The 18,415-nt window shown below is 48.8% G+C and overlaps 5 protein-coding genes across 5 annotated transcripts; 2 read left to right on the top strand and 3 right to left on the bottom strand.

The window, feature by feature from the left end:
- Positions 1–1,184: 1,184 nt before the first annotated feature.
- On the bottom strand, positions 1,185–10,370 carry N7496_003332 (uncharacterized protein; the record flags this gene model as incomplete). The annotated part of the gene is made up of 11 exons (XM_056696263.1): positions 1,185–3,296; positions 3,354–3,831; positions 3,892–4,232; positions 4,289–4,645; positions 4,709–7,824; positions 7,876–8,328; positions 8,388–8,817; positions 8,879–8,991; positions 9,047–9,170; positions 9,226–9,736; positions 9,793–10,370. 11 exons carry the CDS (start codon positions 10,368–10,370, stop codon positions 1,185–1,187), a joined length of 8,613 nt encoding a protein of 2,870 aa, XP_056558475.1.
- Positions 10,371–11,342: 972 nt separating this feature from the next.
- N7496_003331 (mannoprotein) lies at positions 11,343–12,015 on the top strand (the record flags this gene model as incomplete). Its single annotated transcript, XM_056696262.1, has 2 exons — positions 11,343–11,675; positions 11,749–12,015. The coding sequence occupies 2 exons, from the start codon at positions 11,343–11,345 to the stop codon at positions 12,013–12,015; spliced, it is 600 nt and encodes a 199-aa protein (XP_056558474.1).
- Positions 12,016–12,778: 763 nt separating this feature from the next.
- Positions 12,779–14,263, bottom strand: N7496_003330 (arylsulfotransferase family protein; the record flags this gene model as incomplete). Its single annotated transcript, XM_056696261.1, has 1 exon — positions 12,779–14,263. One exon carries the CDS (start codon positions 14,261–14,263, stop codon positions 12,779–12,781), a length of 1,485 nt encoding a protein of 494 aa, XP_056558473.1.
- Positions 14,264–15,884: 1,621 nt separating this feature from the next.
- Positions 15,885–16,762, top strand: N7496_003329 (uncharacterized protein; the record flags this gene model as incomplete). Its single annotated transcript, XM_056696260.1, has 3 exons — positions 15,885–16,156; positions 16,234–16,250; positions 16,443–16,762. Coding segments are annotated over 3 exons (609 nt in total), but the record flags the coding sequence as incomplete, so codon positions are not given.
- A 758-nt stretch (positions 16,763–17,520) lies between these two features.
- On the bottom strand, positions 17,521–18,019 carry N7496_003328 (uncharacterized protein; the record flags this gene model as incomplete). Its single annotated transcript, XM_056696259.1, has 2 exons — positions 17,521–17,577; positions 17,666–18,019. The coding sequence occupies 2 exons, from the start codon at positions 18,017–18,019 to the stop codon at positions 17,521–17,523; spliced, it is 411 nt and encodes a 136-aa protein (XP_056558471.1).
- Between the last annotated feature and the right edge of the window lie 396 nt (positions 18,020–18,415).

The following is an 18,415-nucleotide window of genomic DNA, read 5'->3' as shown; positions in this document are numbered from 1 at the left end:
GGGCGTGTCGCACGTATTATCAGCGCTCAATTCTTTCTGGATGGATCCCACGCATTTTTCTCACTTGCTGCTGTCGGTGTAATCTCTGTCATCTCGGACGATATTGCGGGAGAGACGTGGACACATCCGACGCTATTTGGGGGATTCCGGCTGTCCTCACCCAATCTGAAAGGTAAAGTGTGTTGCATAAGAGGCCCAGGAATTAAAGCTAATTATCGACTCGTAGACTTTTGGGCCAACTGGTGGCACGATGTCCTTCGGCGTCCAATGTGGTCTGTTGCCCAGTGGCTAACGCCATCTGACACTTCCAGCAAAGCCCATATATGGGTGGTGTTTGCAATCACTGCGGCTTCACATGCTATGGCATCGTTTACATCCTCTCGGCGTGCTATACCTGCAACAAGAGTGTTTGCCGCCTACTGCTTCCAGCCCGTGGCAACTATATACCAGAAAGCGAATGCCCAGTGGATTGTGTCTCGAGGGACGAAGGCTTCAGTAGCAGGTCCGTTTCTACTTTGGACTATTGAAGTCATCTCGTCAATCACCTGGCTGCTCTTGATACTGCCTTGGCAACTGGATGATCCTGGCCAGGAGGCATTCTTTGCCGCTTATCGATTGCCTCGCACTCCATGGAGTATGAGCTTAAGACGGTAGTCTTATTTTGGTTCACTGAAAACTTGCTTGCTGCCAGAACCATGGGGTATCGACGAGTGTGTCTAAAAGTCCAGGCCATACTCTACCTCTACTTGTAATACTTTTCACTTATTACGTATACAGATAGAAGGTAATCATGAGGCATAGAAGCAATACAGTTTATACTTGGATACTATATCGCGTTCCAAGTCTTGCAAAAAGTTGGAAGGTCGTACTTAGATCTGCCGCAAAAAGGAACGATCTGGGTACTAGCAGGACAAACTAAACCTATGTCTCTTAATTTTGTCTCTGTATAAATGCCTGACTCTGGCCAATGATGAGAAAGTCTAGCTAGAAACGCTTTCTAAAAATGGGTTGAACTGTCTCTCTAGATAGCTTTCTTGGGCCATAATCAACGAACTCCTTAAATATTTAGCTGGGGAATTCTACCGGGAGTAGGGCAGGAGCTACCATGATTAGGCCTGATTTGTCGCAATCTAGCTAAGTTTTTGTCGTGCTAGTAAGATAATCAAAAGAAGACACCACAGGAATCAAATATCATGCATCAAGATACCAGATTCCGAAATCTGGCTCCACTGGGCGAAATATGTCTCCATGAGTTCAAACATCGTCTTACAGTTCAATAGGTCTGGTCGATCTCCTAAAGCTTTGTGAAGATTTTCAGTCCCATGAATTACCATCGAGTCCTGTTTGTTGTTCCACCAGATTGACCCTTCCGTTAATCTTTCCGCAATGATTGGGGCAATGCCACTCAGACGATGGCCAACTGCTTTTGACATCAGCTCTGCCCATTCCGAAATCTCGACAGCGCGGAGTGGAGTCGAGGCTAATTGACTGAGCATGTGGAAAGTTGTGGATAGGTCAATATTCTGATCTTGATCGGGATGGATCAAATTGTACGCTTGACCGAGATTGTTGTTGGACAGAGATATATGTATAGCCGCTGAGCACACAAAGTCGACGGGAACGAAGCAATTGCGCTGAGCTGGAGGAATCGGATAAGCACCCAGGCTGATACAGGTCGACATTAGTCGATTGACAGCATCATCTGCATTTCCGATTCCCGTCACACTGTGTCCCAGAACGAAGCCGGCTCGATGGATTGCGAGGGGGAATCCATTTGAAATGGCATCCCATGCGATGCACTCCGCCACATATTTGCTGAGCGAGTAGCCAGTATGGTGTTGCAAAGACCCGGAGCCAGCTACTGGTCTCTCGTTCTCAGGCACGTATGTGGGGCCACTGAGGAAGCCAGTTGGGCCATATGCTGCCATACCCGAGAAGTAATGAACAGGCTTGAGGCGATGCGTATTGGCAAATTTCAGGACATTGACAAGACCTAAAACGTTCGTGTTCCGATGCGCAGAATATGAAAGAGTGTAATTGACAACAGCTCCAAGGTGGAAAATGGCACTGCATTCCTTGGATAGCTGAACGAGCTCCGCTTTTCCCAGACGAAGGTCTTCGTGGGTGATGTCGCCGGTGACAGCTCGAACCTTGTCCCAGGATTGCATTGGAAGGCGAAGTTCGGCAAATGCTGTTTCGAGTCGTTTCATCGCCGCTGTGGTACACTCTGCGCGAACTAGGCAAGTGATAGTCTTTACCTCGGGTGATGCCACCAACATGGACAACATGAATGCGCCAACAAAACCAGTTGCGCCTATCAAAAGCACATGACCTTCAGATTTTGCATACCATTCTGCGACTTTGTCTGCGATAGGGTGGAAATTCTGACCGAGTGTCGCATCTTGAAGATACTGGAGATCTTTTTCCTGTTCTGCAATGGCGGTATCTACCGCGGAAGTCTCCGTGCTGGAAGCCTCTTTGTACTTGGCACGTAGCGCCTGCACTGTCACTTTTCCAAGGCCTCCTATTGTTTGCGCATTTGAAATCTCGACGAGGGGCAACTCCAAGCCGAGGTGGCGGCGATACCAGCTCCGGATTTCAATCATAGCCAAAGACTCAATCACCATGTTGTTTATGTCTTTCTCGTCCATATCGTCAATGTTTGCTAAATGAGATCCAATTTCCAAGCCAAGGACTTTGGAAATCCTCCCTATGGTAGCAGGGTCATCCAAAATATGCGGGTTGCTTTTGACAGACTCCATTAGCTCCTTGAGGTCTCCGTCCAACGAAGATGCGGCAGGCTCGGTGGCCGAGACGATATTTGACCACAGGCAATAGCGGGCATCTCGAGTCCAAGGTGGCACGACACCAGGATTAGAGAGGGGCTTCGTGGTTCCAAGGCCCAGTGCAATTTGACCTGATCGACAAATTGCCAATTCTAGAGCCTGGACTAGCTCATTCTCTTCAACAGTTCGCATCGATGCCGATTTGGCACGTTGGATAAGTTTGGGTGCATTTTCGTATGCAAATCCTGCATCGTTCATGAGACCAAGGTCAATGACACTCGCTACAAGCCCTTGTCCTGAGCGATACTGCACAAAAGCATCCAAGAATGCATTTGCTGCCGCATAGTTTGTTTGACCGGCATTTCCACAGAGACCAGCCAGGGAGCCGAAACACACAAAGAAGTCCAGTCTGGTGTCAAAGAGAGCATTATGCAAATTCCACGTTCCTTGGACCTTTGAAGCCAACACCGAGCGCCAGTCATCATGAGTCATCTTCGACAATAATTGATCCTGTCCACCACCGGCACAATTAGTTGATTCTCTATTTTGACAGGAAACTTTGCTTACCTTCAACATCATGGGCATGTGAATGACCCCAGCAATGCGCCTCTGGCAAGCCGTTACTGCGCGTTGGACATCATCCATCTTGGCCACATCTCCAGCGACCGCAGTCACTGAACAACCTTGACTGCGAATTTCTTCCAAGAACGATTGTGCCCCGGGAGACTTTCCTCCTGATCGGCTGAGAAATACCAAATCTCGCGCTCCCTTCTCGACTAACCAGGTTGCCACGGTGCGACCTAAGCCACCCAACCCCCCAACAATCACAATAGAGGCATCCGAGGGGAGGTTTATGAATGTCGAAATTGGAGAAACATGTAAATCCGAGGAATCATCGGGCAGTTTCACAACTATTTTTCCCATATGTTTGCCGGTCTGCATGAAGCGAAAAGCTTGGCTAACTTCCGCAGCGTCGAAAACAGTAAGTGGTCGAATGGGCTTTATTTTCCCTTGCCTGAGAAATTCCATACACTCTTGCATGATACTAGACCGCCGGATCAATTAGTCAACTGAAAGAGAGAGTCATTCAAAAGAAGTAACTTACCTTTGGAATTGACCAATGTCTTCATCTATGATCTGCTTCGCATCAACCCCTATGAAAGCCCTGTTTCCGGCGAAAACATCCATGTCCAATTGGCCATACCCCAGCAGGTCGCGCTTTCCTAGCTCGACCATTTTCCCAAACTTGGCCACACATCTCCAGGAAAGATGCAGAAGTTCACCGGAAAGAGAGTTGAGAACAAGGTCTACTCCGCGATTCCCGGTTTGCTCCATCACTCCATGTAAGAATGAAGGATCTCGGGAGCTAAAAATGCGGTTCCGAGGAATTCCAAATGTGTCCATGAGATGCTGAACCTTGTCATCATTGCCAACAGTGGTGAAGATCTGTTACCGTTAGCCACCGCGGTATAGTGTAGGAAATTGAAAAAAGTGTGTTGTACCTCGGCCCCTAACATCTGACAGATTTGAATGGCTGCCAGTCCAACGCCACCACATCCACAATGTATCAAAACAGATTGGCCTTTCTGGAGCCTACCAATATAAATCAGCGATAAGATAACTGTTCCATACACGCAAGCCACTGTGGCAGCGTCTTCCAAGCTGATGTCGTTCGAGAGAGGGAAGCAGCGCTCCGCGGCGACAATTTTCCGTGTACACAAGAGCCCATCGCCAATAACAACAACCGCATCGCCAACGGTCACATGTGTTACTGATGAGCCTACTCGACGAACAACGCCACTAGCTTCGACACCAAATTCACTCCTGTCACCCACCACGCCAAGAGCGACCATCATATCCTGGGGATTGAAGGTTAGCTGACATGCTTCGTAGGAAGCCCTTACTGAGCAGGACTTGCTTACCCGAAAATTGAGTCCGACGTATTTCATGTCGATTTCGACTTCATGACTTTGCAGAACGCGCGTCTCACGTTCAGACCACGCAAGTGTGTTCAGTAGTCCATACGATCCAATGTCTAGGAACTTGCTGTCACAGACCGCAGGTCTTGCGGTAGACAGCTCCTGGCGAGCGCTAGCCCAATGGGCCCTGCTGACGTGGATCTTTCCTTGCTCCAGTGCAAATTCACGGTCAGGATCCAGTGGTGAGCAATCCCGCTGTCGGTTTATATGCTCTATTACTCGAATGGTGGCGATGACAGATGCATCATCAAAATCGTCGATCTCAAGGGTATAGAATTCAGGCGTCACTTCGTGTCTGATTGTTCTGACAACTCCCAGAATGAGTCCCAACCGAGAGTCTTTGCAGGACATTTGGGAGCTCTGGGTGAGCCATAAAACGTGCGAGTTCTTGATCTGACTGACAAAATGCTGGAACTGAGTAAACCGTTCTGGTGAGATGTTATCGAAAAGCGGGCCTTCCAAGTCTACGACGGAGACCACTCCTGTTGCCGGTAATGGATCGCGACCAAAGGCAACCCAGGTAACAAGCTGCCCCTCCTTCTCCAGACTCTTTGCCAAGGTTTGAGCCCACTCTGGGACGGTGGAGAGATAGAGAATCGCAATTTCCTTCGAACTGGGCCTGGTCAATGGATATGGCCGCGATGCAATCGTTGTTCCCGCGTGATAAATTGACGTGTCCTTCAGTGTCAACATGTCAGACTCTTCGAAACCATTCTCTCTGAGCTCATTCCGCCATTGCTCTGGGGTAATGGAGGGTTTATTGCAAGCCAAATCTTGTTGAAGCCACAAATCGCAAAAGATACCCATAACATATCCGACCAAAGGAATGCTTGAAAACACACCCTGATGGAAAACTCGACCACCCGGGGCAAGCAATGTAAAGATGTTTTTCAGAGAGGGTGACATCGGCATGTCAGCATCAAATGCCTCTGAAGCAATGACAAGGTCATAGCCCTCAGCCTCAAATCCCTGCTCAATAGGGCCCTGGGCAATGTCAAGAGATTTGTATTGAATTTTAGGGGCCCAAGATAGTGTCTCCTTCGCGCGGCGGAGCTCGGCTTCCGATCTGCCAGTGACTGTACACTTCGAATACATGGGAGTGCCATTGTTCGACGTGAGTCCGCATAAAGCTTGAGTCACTGCAAACCCATTGCCTAGGCCAATCGTCAAAACTCGAAGCATCGGGTTGGAATGGCCAAGGAGAGAGAAGAAGTCGGCACACCCGGCTGTCGATGACAACGACTTGTAAACACATAACAAAGTCTCTTCCGGAGTTCCCACCTCCTCGAGGGTGACATTCCCCTCCAACAAGTCATTTGAGAGCATTGAAATCTTGCCTGCAAGTTTTAAGAGAGGCACCAACTCAACGTAGTCTTTCTCGATTTCTTTCGTGATATCTATTAGATTATCCTCTTGGCAAAGTGAACTCGCGCTTCTCATGGTGCGTTTGATTGCATCTGCCTGGGAGCAGACCCAGAGCTGGTATTTTTCAAGTTGGGTGGTCTTTGGATGCAACGATCGAATCTTATCAGCTGTTGTTGTGATCATTGATCTAATGACAGCATCTAACAGAGACAAGCCGCGATTATTCAACATTTTAGGCAGAACCTCGTCAGTCAATGAGACTAGATCAATGTGTGGTTTCCAGTCGATTCGGGCAATCGGAGAATCATTTCGCTCAGTTTCATCCACCTCTTCAACGGCGAAAAGCATGCCTCGTTCCATTGAGAGAACAACCTTGTTACCAGAGATCATCGTTGCATTTCCGATGATGGAGTCACCGGTAGGGTTGCATGAGGCATCGATAAACATCGTTCCACGACCTGGAGCGATATAAATGCTTTCAATTGCCACGGGCATACAAAGCTTTGTCATATGACGAGAAGATCCACGACACATTGCAACCCCGAGCATTTGGAGATTCTGATCAATTATGGTTGGATGAAGAGCGTAAATACTTGTGATTTTGGAATCCCCCTCGTCATTGTACTGGACACGGGCGCCAGCTTGAGGACTGCATGGATTGGCAGAAATACTCTCTAATCTTCGGAACTCAGGGCCAAAGTTCATGCCACGCCTTTTAATTGCTTCGTACCATGTCTTTGAAGGAAGCATGCGCGGATATGAAACATGTTCATGATGGGTGTGTTGTTTGACACTCCCCGCTCTTGCTTTCCCCGTGCAATGCTTTTTCCAGGTCCCGTCCTGGTAGGCTGAGATCGTGAATTCGTACCAGGAAGAATCCGTCGTCATGGTGAGCCTGGCGGGCCGAAGACTAGTCACCAGCTCTGCTGCTTCAGAATCTTTGAGTACCAGTGGTGTCTTCATGCTCAAGTTGTGGATTGTGTAATCTTCCGTCCCAGTTATCTGTCGAATTGCCTCACCAGCCATGGCAATGTATCCGGCACATGGAAATATGAGTTCTTTCCCCAACACATGGTCCCACAACCAAGGCACATGTCCTGCAAATAGAACCCTCCTCCAGGAAGGCTCCAAGTCGGTCGATTCCAGAGAGCGAGGTCCTAGCAACTCGTGATGCGGCTCTTTGGGGTTTCTCCATTCCCGAACCAGTCTGGTTTCGCTGAGAAAACTTTCCTCGTGAAGCCAAGGGTAGGCCGGAAGATCCTTCAAGATTGAAGCATCTTTGGTCTCGTTAATCACAGCTAGGTCAATGTGTGCTCCATTGATATGAAGGCGCCCGGCAGTCGTAAGAAGAGCCCTCAACTGTGGCTGACCGCGAACTAGGGTCGGGATATACTTGGACGATTGGTCAGAATCGTGTTTGCGTAGAATTTGGCGTAGCGGGCTTGAAAGCGTTGAATGAGGGCCAATCTCTACAAAGAGAGTTGGTAATTTTGCTTCTCGGAGCAATCGTTGAACAGCACCGTTGAACAAAACAGTGGATTGCAGATTCTCCCGCCAATATGATGCGTCCAGCACAGTCGGATCCAGTATGACATCCTCTCTAGCTGTCGAATAGAGGGGTATCATGTTGTTATTATGGGATATCACAGGCTTCATCATTTCCTCATAAGCAAGGCCCGGCTCCTTCATACTCTCTGCGAAAATTTAGATCCAGTGTCATAAGTAGATAGAAAGGGTAGGCTCACCAGAGTGATATGCAACAGAGACCTTGAGCCGTTTACAAAATGTCTCTGGATCAACTGCCTGTATCTTCTCGAGGACCTCATCGAGAGCACTTGAAGTACCGGAAAGGGTCACACTTTGTGGACTGTTATCGCACGCCAAGGCCACATTCCCAATGAGGTACTTGCTTGCCGTGGTGGCTGCTAGACCAACCGCAGCCATGCCTCCAGGTTTCATATTCGCATCGCCTACGGCTTTCCCTCGATAGTATGACACAGCCATTGCCACGCCGGCAGTCATTGCTCCGGACGCATATGCAGCCGCAATCTCACCACTCGAGTGACCGATGACTGATGTCGGACGTACGCCCCATTCCTGAAGAAGATCTACCACGGCGAGCTGTACTGCCGTAGACAGCGGTTGAGCAAATTCCGGCTGTTGAATTTTACTAGTTTCGTGGTCCCTTGCAAGCTCTTCTATAATTGTCACATGGTTAGAATTAGTTGTATCATATTGTTGGTATGCAGGTCCTTACCCTCTAAGGTCCAGCTCGGAGGATTTTTCAGCGACGACAACTGCTGATCCAGGGACCTGATGCTGTTCAGAAAGCTCGGTGACGTGGACATCAACTCTTTCCCCATACCAGCCCACTGTGCCCCTTGGCCAGTAAAAACAAAGGTGACGCTAGATGGCGTGTCACGGGCCGTCTCAAAATCCGAAATGTTCCTATCGGGATCAACAATGGCGAATGCTCGATGTCCCAGATGTTCTCTTCTGCAGCCTAAGGTATAAGCCAGATCTTTCACTGGAAACGAAACTTGGGCGGTAAATTCCTTCATATGCTCAACAGCATTTTGCAGAGACTTCCCATTCTTTGCGGACAAGACCAAGACATGAGGGCCTGTTTCACCAGTGGCTTGTTCTTTCTGGTCATGTACCATGGATGAGAAAGACTCGAGGATGACCTTGCAAGTATGAGCAAAAACAGAATTAAGAAATCCGGTTAACTTCAAGCATATCACATACATGTGCATTTGTACCGCCTATCCCGAACGAATTTACACTGACTCGTTCACATCGGCTGTCTGGCCATGGGACCGGGTCTAGAGGTACTTTGAGGCCTGCGTCTTGGAATGGGACTTCGTGAAGAGAGTTAGTCATCGCTGTTAGAACATGTGTGTAGGAAATACGCACTCGATGGATTTGGGTTCTTGAAATGAATATTCGGGGGAATGGTTCTCTTTTCAAGCGCGAGCGCAGATTTGATGATAGCAGTGATTCCTGATGCACCTTCTGAATGGCCAACATTTGGTTTGACCTGGAGTATTGTCAACAAACTGTGGAGGTATGATATGCAATACGGCTTAACTAACCGCTCCAATATGGATACCGTCAGTAAAGACCTTGGCCACGACAGATGTCTCTGCCGTATCCCCAGCAATTGTTCCCGTCCCGTGGCATTCAAAGAACCCTGTTTGGGAGAGGTTCTCAATGCCAGCCTTTTGATAAGCACGTCGAATAAGACGCTCCTGAGCTTCTGAGCCAGGTGTTGTGATGCTTGGTGTTCTTCCGTCACAATTCACGGCCGTGGATCGAATGACTGCACGGATAGGGTCCCCTTGTCGCAGAGCTTCCGCCAAGGGCTTAATATAGATGGCGTTGATCGCTTCGCCTCGGCCATAACCGTCAGCAGAAGCATCGAAAGTCTTACAAATTCCATCAGGCGATACGATCATGTTGTCGGAAATGGACATGGTCATGGTGGGTGTCAATATAAGATTCGATCCGGCGACAACGGCCGAGGAACATTCGCCACTGTACAGCGCTTGACAGGCGTCGTGCAGGGCGACCATAGAAGATGAGCAAGCCGTTCGATATGTGATACTACCAGCTTATCTTAGAATCCAAGCTATACGATGCAATTTACTTGGACTACTCACCTCGGGCCCTGTAGATCGTATTCGTATGACACACGATTCGAGAGCGCAAAGTCTCCTGCGCTTACAACATGAAATCGGTCCATGTGTTGGGTATCCTTGCTAGACATTTCTAGCCAATCTTCACCAAAGACACCAACGTAGCAACCAATACTTTGCCCACGCCAGTTCGTCTGTCCCCCAGACTCCATGCATTCCCATACGACCTCTAGAAGCAACCTCTGCTGGGGATCCAGCTTTGCTGCCTCAGTCTTACTCATGGAGAAAAATGACCGGTCAATGTAGCCAATATCTTCCTGCAGGAAATAACCATGGCAGGTCTTGACAGTGCCTGGTCGGGTGGCATTGTAAAATGCGTCTGCTGCATATCTTGCCTTTGGGACCTTGCAGTGACCATCTCTTTTGTTGATCAACATGTCCCAGAATTTCTCCGTAGTGTTCACCCCTCCAGGAAGCCTCACCGCCATGCCGACGATAGCAATTGGAAAGGCCACCTCGTTGGAGCGATCCAGTCCAGAAAGATTGGGCTGCGAATCCCTGGGGACTGCCGTCGCATCGGCAGTAGCGGTGGGAATGGCCATGTTTTCTAACGTTGTCTGAGCCAAAATCGACGATATTCCGTCAATATCGAGCTAAACTGTGCCGCGAAAGAAATAGTGACTCCTACTAGATCTTGGGCAAGGTAGAGTGATAATTGTAACCAGCAGGAGGAATGCTACTTGTGGATTCCTTTGCACTACCTAACGACATACAGTACTGCTCTAGTCCTTGAACGTCCAACCGCTAACCACACTGGGCAGATGGCAACCCTCCTGATTCCACCAGGTCCTCATTTTTACAGGCATCCTCTAGACCCACAAGAAATTTACATGTTTACTTTTTACAGATTTTACGATCAGTCAAAAGTGACATATCCACCGCTCAATAACCTTCAAGAAAAAGCAATCAACCGGTTTCTCCTCAGCCAGTCCATTTCTATGCCCCACCAATAAGCAATCCCCCGACAAGTTGACAGCTTATTGAACTTTATTTTGAAGGACGTATTTCCTTTCTGCTTTGTTACTGTAAGATCAAGGAAGAGCATCATCAAGCTTCATTTTGAGAGTGTTAGCCACCTCATCATGCAGGGGTAAGAGCCCCTTGCATGTACGGAAAATTTCTCCCTACGGTAGGTTAGGATAACAATGTAACCCCTAGGACAATCATGTGTCCAGAAGGCGATTGATCAGGCACTTAATGCCCTCTTCATGACAGTTCAAGCCAAGGAAACAGTTTTCTGGAGAAGTATGAATTAAACTTTTCATGTGCATGTTCCACATTGCCTGCAGGAGTTTGCAGCTTATTGACCGACTAACGAAGTTTCACACTTCATCGTATGCAATAACAAGCCCCTAGGATTCCCTGCCGAATGGAATGCCCAACGTAAGATTTACACGACTTGTAGCAATCTATTTATTTGACTTCTCTGGTACACGCCTCGTCAAGCTTTTTCTCGACCAGTCACCTGGCGGTAATTTTGCTCCTTCCCAACTACTCCGTACCTGCTCTACACGATGCGTTTCCTAAGAACCCTTGTCACTTTCTCGTCGCTGGTTCTGGTGACCTCGGCCGTACCCACATCGCAGAAGGATAGTGTCCTCAGCAGCATCGGTACCGTTTCTCAGGCGGTGCAGGCAAATCAAGATGCCATCAGTCGCTATCAAGGTGGCTCCTTGGCCGCTATTCCCGTTGGGCGCAAAAACTACGATTGCTGGTACGCCCTGAGAGAGGCTCATTCTAAGCTCACCGACACGAAATTCACACCAAAGGAGGCGGACGAGGTGGTTAAGCATTTCACCTCCCTGAATCAAGACTCCATAACTCTGCTAGACGAATACCGTGAGAAGGTTTGTATACGCTCTTGAAACCCAATGATGACCAGTATTGATTTGATGATGTCTAATATTCTACTGCAAATAGGCCCCAGAGCTGAACAAGGCCGGCGTCAGCTTCCTCGTACCGATTATGATGGAAGCTCTGTTCCAAGAGGCGGACGACTATTCCGCTGCCCTCCAAGCTCTGATGCCCGAAGAGTCTGTCGGTCCCATGAAGCAGATAACTGTCGACCACAAGATGGCTTGGAATGAGGCATTTGCGGCCTACGATCCTACCCGCAATACGGAGCCAGTGCAGCAGTGGAAGACCTTGATGTCGGTATTCTCGCCGGCCTTGACGTATCTCATCTGAGGAAATGCAGTATACTGGCATCGTTATATACACCTTAGGAGACTTGGTGGTTTCAATGGAACGGTTGAAATACTACAAACATGGGTTGTGATCAATCAACCCGTTAATTTGGATTGGCACTCGCTCTCGTCACATTCCAAAGACCAAAATGACAACAAAGTTGGAAAGGAGTTTAGTGTGCTTCTTTATTGAACGAAGCCTAATATTATATGAATAAAATCAGTATCCGGCACAGAATCACCTATTTAATCTGTACTTAATTTACCAACACTTTCATTTCCGTAAGCACAAGGAATTGTCAGATGCCTCTCGGCCAGATCCATCCTAATGCATGAAACAGAGCTCCTGTCCATAAGAGACATTGAACATAGTTGTACTAAGATCCTTGGTTGACTCATCGCCGGTCATTGACATAGAGCTGCCACCATGTGGCATTCTGGCTTAGACATTAACGTCATATCTGGTTCAGGTCTCGTGGGTTCTTGGCTTTGAGAGTCTACGTTGATATCGGTGTCTTCATTCATAATTCTGGTGAGACTCTCTGTCAGGATAGTATATGGGATCAAGAAAGTAAGTAGGATATGTACGCGTTAAATTTAGGAGAAATATGTACAAGCAGAAAGAATCAGCTTCTCAAAGAGCCACATGGAGACACCAGAGTCCTATATGCACCAGGGATATTACTCAAAGAAATATCTCCCCGGAACTACAGGTGCGAAATGGTAGTACCCATACCAAAACAGATGTCTAAAGAACATCCATCTTAGAAAGAGACAATCTCGGAGGTACCAAGAACCGTTGAACCCTGACGGGCAACAACCTGAATAGAGTTAGAGGGCGGACTATCAAGAGTAACCGCAGTCTCAAAGCCAGTCCGCTTCGCAGTGCCAATCTGCGTCCTATTGGCCGAGGTGGCAGAGGCGGCCGAGTAGACAACCCAGTTATCATAGTCAGTAGCACCATTCCAGCTCATATAGACAGTGGCATCGTCGCTAGTCTTGTTCACCGTCAGAGAGGGCTTCCAGAAAGGAACGGCGCTCCACTGGCAGCGGTAGCCGCGGTACGAGGCGACAGCATTATCTGGACCGAACTGTGCACTGAACACAACGTTGCCGTCACCGTCGAACTCTTTGACTTTAGAGATAGACCCGTAGTCCATGAAGACGTGTCCGTCGGCCTCGTTGAGCAGCTGGTAGCTGCCTTGGCTGACTGAGTGAATAGGGTCGTTCGGGTCAGTTAGGGAACGTAGGCCAGTGACTTTCTTGTTCACTAGGTCAATGGCCAGGCTTACGCCAGTGGTTGGAGTCTCAGAGTCAGTTGGGGTGTTGGCGTTGTTGAATAGGTTGAGAACCAGGCCCTCGTCGGTCTCGTTGTACACACGCAGGTCGTGCTGCCAGCTGAAAGTCGCGCTGCCGACCTGTGCGAAGTCGCCACCGTTCGCGCCGTCCAGCTGCCATTCGATGCTGCCGTTGGGGAAGAGATAATAGCCGGACCACATGTGGCGCAAGGATACCATGTACCCGTTGTTGGTGGCAGTGATAGAGTTGATGTGGTAGGCATCGTAAGGCTTCTCCTGGGAGCCGACGTCGGCGCCCAGCTTCTGGTGGGAGGAGTTCAAAGGAATCTGGTCCTCGTGGTCAAGGGCACTCCATGAGTAAAGAATCTGGTTAGTGGAGATGTCGATCTCGTAGAAGTGGCTATCGAGCATCCACTCTGAAGAATTTCCACCGAGGGAGGTAAGGTCGTGCTGGGTCACATTGTAAGCAGTTACCAGCAGCGTGTTGCGAGAAGTGATGTGGCTCTCATGCAGGTCAATGTACGAGTCCCTGGGCGAGTTGTCCGGAGTGACGAAGGCGCCAGTCAAAGTGACGGTGTGGATCTCCTTGTAGGTGTTGTCGAGGATATGCACCGCACCGTACCCAAAGCCCAGATCCATCATAGTGCCGGACCAGAAGGTGACAACATCTTGGCCATTCAGTTTTTGGACACGGAAGTTGGCGGTTACCTCTTCAGGGCCTTCGTAGATCAGGTTGCCTTCGTCGTCGTAAATTAGTGCCGCTTGACCAGCAGGCTGGACACCACCACGAGGACCAAGGAAGAGATAACCCGGCTCAGTAGTGCCGGTCTTGTTGACTTCGAGCTTAGGAGGCTGGAAGCTCATCGAAGTATAGGTCGAGTATGGCCAAGCCGCCGCACTAAGCGACGACAGCAGCAGCGTGCTCCCAGCAGTATACCACAATGGAGCCATAGTCGCTCATAAATTGCGGAGGTTCAATGAACACAAAAATCACGCACTTTGCCTATTAAAGAAAGACAATGGATATAAGTCAAAATGAATGGATGGGAGTGTAGATAAAAGAGTGACGGCAGTGGTAGCTGCAAAGGCGTGCTTTTCTAGAACATCCAACACGCCCATCATACCCGGGGAGCTGCTCATTTAAAAATCAGACCAACATCGTTCCATCTTCATCCGCCGAAACTCCGCGAGAGGGGCGATAACACTGAAGATCATTGCCGTCCAACACGTTGATGTTCAGTGGGCTGGAATCGGGCCATTATCCAACCAGGTAGACCAGCGAAGATGATCGTCTCCCGGCCTTCTCGTTATGCGCAACAACGACACATCAAGAGTCTGGATAACCAGGCTTGGCCACCGTCATTGGGTGGACCGACGGGCGAAGCTCTTCATCACTCTGCAAATCTTTGACATGAAAGCGAGGGTCCCCGCGACAGAGCCGGACGGAGGTTTCATCTGCAGATGGGGACAGGGGTGAAGAAGGCCATATTCCTCCTCGAGTAAGAAGGCTTAATCTGATACTGCAGGGGTAATTGAAATCAGGAGGTTACAATCAAGTGCCGAGATTAGATCCAACCAGGACGCAGCGTCCAGGACACACTTGAGCCTAAGGCGAGAGGATCAGCGAGCCGATCGGTCTTGGCAGTGTGTTTCGCATAGTCAATATCCACTATGGATGGGGCATGGCCTGCGTGGCAGGTCGCGTGGAAAAAAACCCGAATCGTCGTCAGGAACACAATTTTCCGGTGATTGAACTGTTTCTGCCGTTTTACCAGCGTGTGGAACAGAGACAAAGTAGTGTGAGTGGCGGGACCAGTGGTGCTGGACCCTGGGAATTGTTGGCCGTCGCCCCTGAAGAGAGTGTCTGGTAGCGATCGGCTACGGCTATCCAGGATGAGGGAACTGTCGAGAGCAGCCGTGAGAGTCTCGAATCAAGATATTGGAGGGGCACCGTGTTGTATGAAGTGTGCGATATCCGCAGCAAGGAGTAGAGAAAGTCAGTATCGTAAAGACTATCCTCCCCGAGTTGTTTCCGTGTCGAGTCCGCCGGCCTGGCCGACGGGGATCGTCGCAGGATACACCAGTAGACGGCTCGATAGCGGGTGGAGTTGGAGTCCAGCAGTAAGGAAATCGAAAACCCTGTCAATATTCGACAACACGAGAATATGCATGTTGTCGACGGTTAGAGATGCACAATTAGAAGTTACCAGGTCTATTGGCAGGTGGCGATCTGGTTGACATGACATGGAGGTTTACTTAAAAGGGAAAGCACTCGAGCCTTTGCTGATTACCGTTGGACTTATATCACCTGTTATGGATCATACATTCACTTCTAATCCCCTCTGGGGAACCCCGAATTTATAAAGTGCTTAGTGTAACTGATCCCAGTCCTACGTCATTATGTGAGATACTTATTATTCTTCTAATATGTATCCTCTCCCACCCTACTTCACTTCTCTTTCCACATCCCTCTGCCACTTGATCTTCTTACACCAATATCACAAACAGATTCATATATTGCCTTTCCTCCTAGAACTTTACTAAGGTTGATCGCCTTATTTCCACCCTTGCCATGGTTTCTCTTCCTGCTCCTCAGTCCGAGTCGCCAACGACTGTGATATCCGCTAGGCAGTTTACGGGCCAACCTCAGTTCGAAAGATGTATTGTTGAGAATATATGCCAAGATCGACACTTTCAAGAACTTATGATTACTGATGTACCCCGGGGATGGGAGGCTTTCTTGTGGGAAATCGAGGAGAGTCTCCAGGAACCCGGAAATCATACGACCCCGTGGAGGCTACCCTACGGGTCATGGTTCGGTCCACGCCTGCTCATGATGTTGGTGTAGGATGGTTAACAACCTCTATGTTGACGTGGGGTCGTACGGGGAGCGTAACTATGGCTGAGGAATGCCTTATCAGGGTTAAGAGCTCCGCAAGTATGCTGTTTCCGGAATGCTTCCGCGCTTCGTTCTTTGATTCATTAGTTTCATTGACTGCCATTAACTTATAAGCTTCCGCCTGGCCTCATTTCTCTAGTTTTCTTGCTGTCCTTATATGCACAAACCTTCACATGTTCCCCTCTGTACTTCGTGCATGCTCATAAATGATCACTTGGCTAATACCAGTAGCTATTGAGATCGAAAATGGTCCATATCGTACCTATGAAAAGGAGCCGGCTGCGGTATTCCGCCTCTACCCGCAGATTCTTCCAACCTTGGTTGTCGATATTTGTTGGTCCGAGTCCTACCCAGCCCTCCACAATGATATGAATCGATTACTCGTCGGTAGCAATAGTGATATTCGGATCGTTATTATCATCAAATGGAATAGACAACCCAATAATGTCACCGTTAGCGGATCCCTCGAGCTCTATCGGACCGACTCACAAGGATTCCCTCGACTAGATCAGACGGTGATGATATTTCCGGTTCCCTCTAGTACAGAACATGTGAGAATCACGCGAGGGAGCTTTTTGGGAAATCGCTTCTACCTAACCGAGACCCCAACGACATTCTAGCCCTCGATGTCGATGGGCTAGAATGATCTCTAGGGAAAGGCTCGCTGGAATAGGCCCTTGTTCCTGCTTAACTTAATTTGTACAACCAAATTTGCTAAAGGGGATTATGGAACCCATCCTCTATTTAGCTTCTTCGATCCTTTGATCCCTCGCTACCAGCATCTCTTGACTGAATCTAGCAGATATCGTAACACGATAACTAAACCCAATTCGACTGGTTTACTCTCTTAACGAAATCTCGTAGGGAATATAGAGCTAGGCGGGTGTTTTAACATCTTTGTAAATTTGCCTAAGACTAATATTTTCAGCTTTATTTATAGCTACGATTATTGCGTGCGGGGAGAGTATTCTTTATCTGGTAGTTAAAAGAACATGGAGTCGATATAATGACCCTCACTATTACAGGAGAGGTGCCGAAAGAGGCGTCGAAAGAGGTGCGAAAAAGGGGAATGAAAAAGAGATTAGATCCTCAACCACTTTAGGCTCATTCATGTCTAAAGGTGCCAGAAAAGTCTGGAAAAACGTATTCATCGGTGAGGATTTCTAAGGTCTCCCAGAAACTTTCCACTCTCACATTTCATTCGTGGTTCTCTTACAACCGACCAAACCAAAGGATTCCATATCGACCTCTACCCTTCGACAAGATCATGGGTCGCAGTCCTCAGTCGCCCCTGGAGAGAGACTTTATATTATCCAACCAAGATCTGAGACTGTTTGCAGAGGAAATCTAGGCGGCGCAGGGATTCCTGTAGGTAGGTCTGGTAGCCAGCACGGCCCGTAGTACCTCGTTAGGGATGTGGATGTGGCCGTGGCATGCGATAATAGTCCACAAACATGCTTCTGTATGCAAAACGAGGTTGCTTCCCGTGGGCAACGTAAGGGAATGAGGGCAGGGGAAATCCAGTGCATTTCGTCGCTCTCGTCGTCCTCGTCCTGTCTTGGTTCGGGCTTGGGTCTTCTATTGCGAGGGCTGATCGCGAGGAATGCAGTCATGTCCGCGATCGCTGGGCACCGGAACTGGCGGTTCGCACCGAATCGTGGGTATTGCAAAGCGACTAACGCGTATTTTGCGAACGCGGCCGTGTGCCAGCTCTTGGTTCGTTCCGACGATAGGAGGTCATGGCAGGACTGCGATGCGTCGGTAAATTTCTTCACCATGTCACCGAAGGGGGTGTTTGGTAGAGCCATCGCGAAGGTTATATATAAGCAAACTTATAAGTAAAGAGATCTTACCTATCTATGTGGCATGGGGCCACTTACCACGACTTTGCGGCGTGGTATGTGTGCTCTAGGGGCACCTCAGCAACAAGTGCGCGTCCTACGAAGCGAGCTTTTTGGGAGGTCTCTCCTACCGGGAACAACGGGCGCAACTATCCTCCCCCTGAATATTGATTGGCTCCGTGTGAGGTCTGATACAGAAACCTGTTCGAGATTGCTCGTGGCGTTTATGGCCTTTCTATTCATCCATCCCATTATATGTTGATCGAATCAAACAGAGATTGCTATACACCAAACTCGATCTAGTTCGATCGACCACCACCCTGTCCGGATAAAAACCAGAGAAAACACCTAGCTAGATATGTT

Source organism: Penicillium cataractarum, assembly GCF_028827025.1.
Source record: "Penicillium cataractarum strain IBT 29864 chromosome Unknown utg000002l, whole genome shotgun sequence".
Taxonomy (NCBI): domain Eukaryota; kingdom Fungi; phylum Ascomycota; class Eurotiomycetes; order Eurotiales; family Aspergillaceae; genus Penicillium; species Penicillium cataractarum.
Note: the sequence above shows the minus strand (reverse complement) of the source record. Positions and strands in the feature narration are given on the sequence as shown.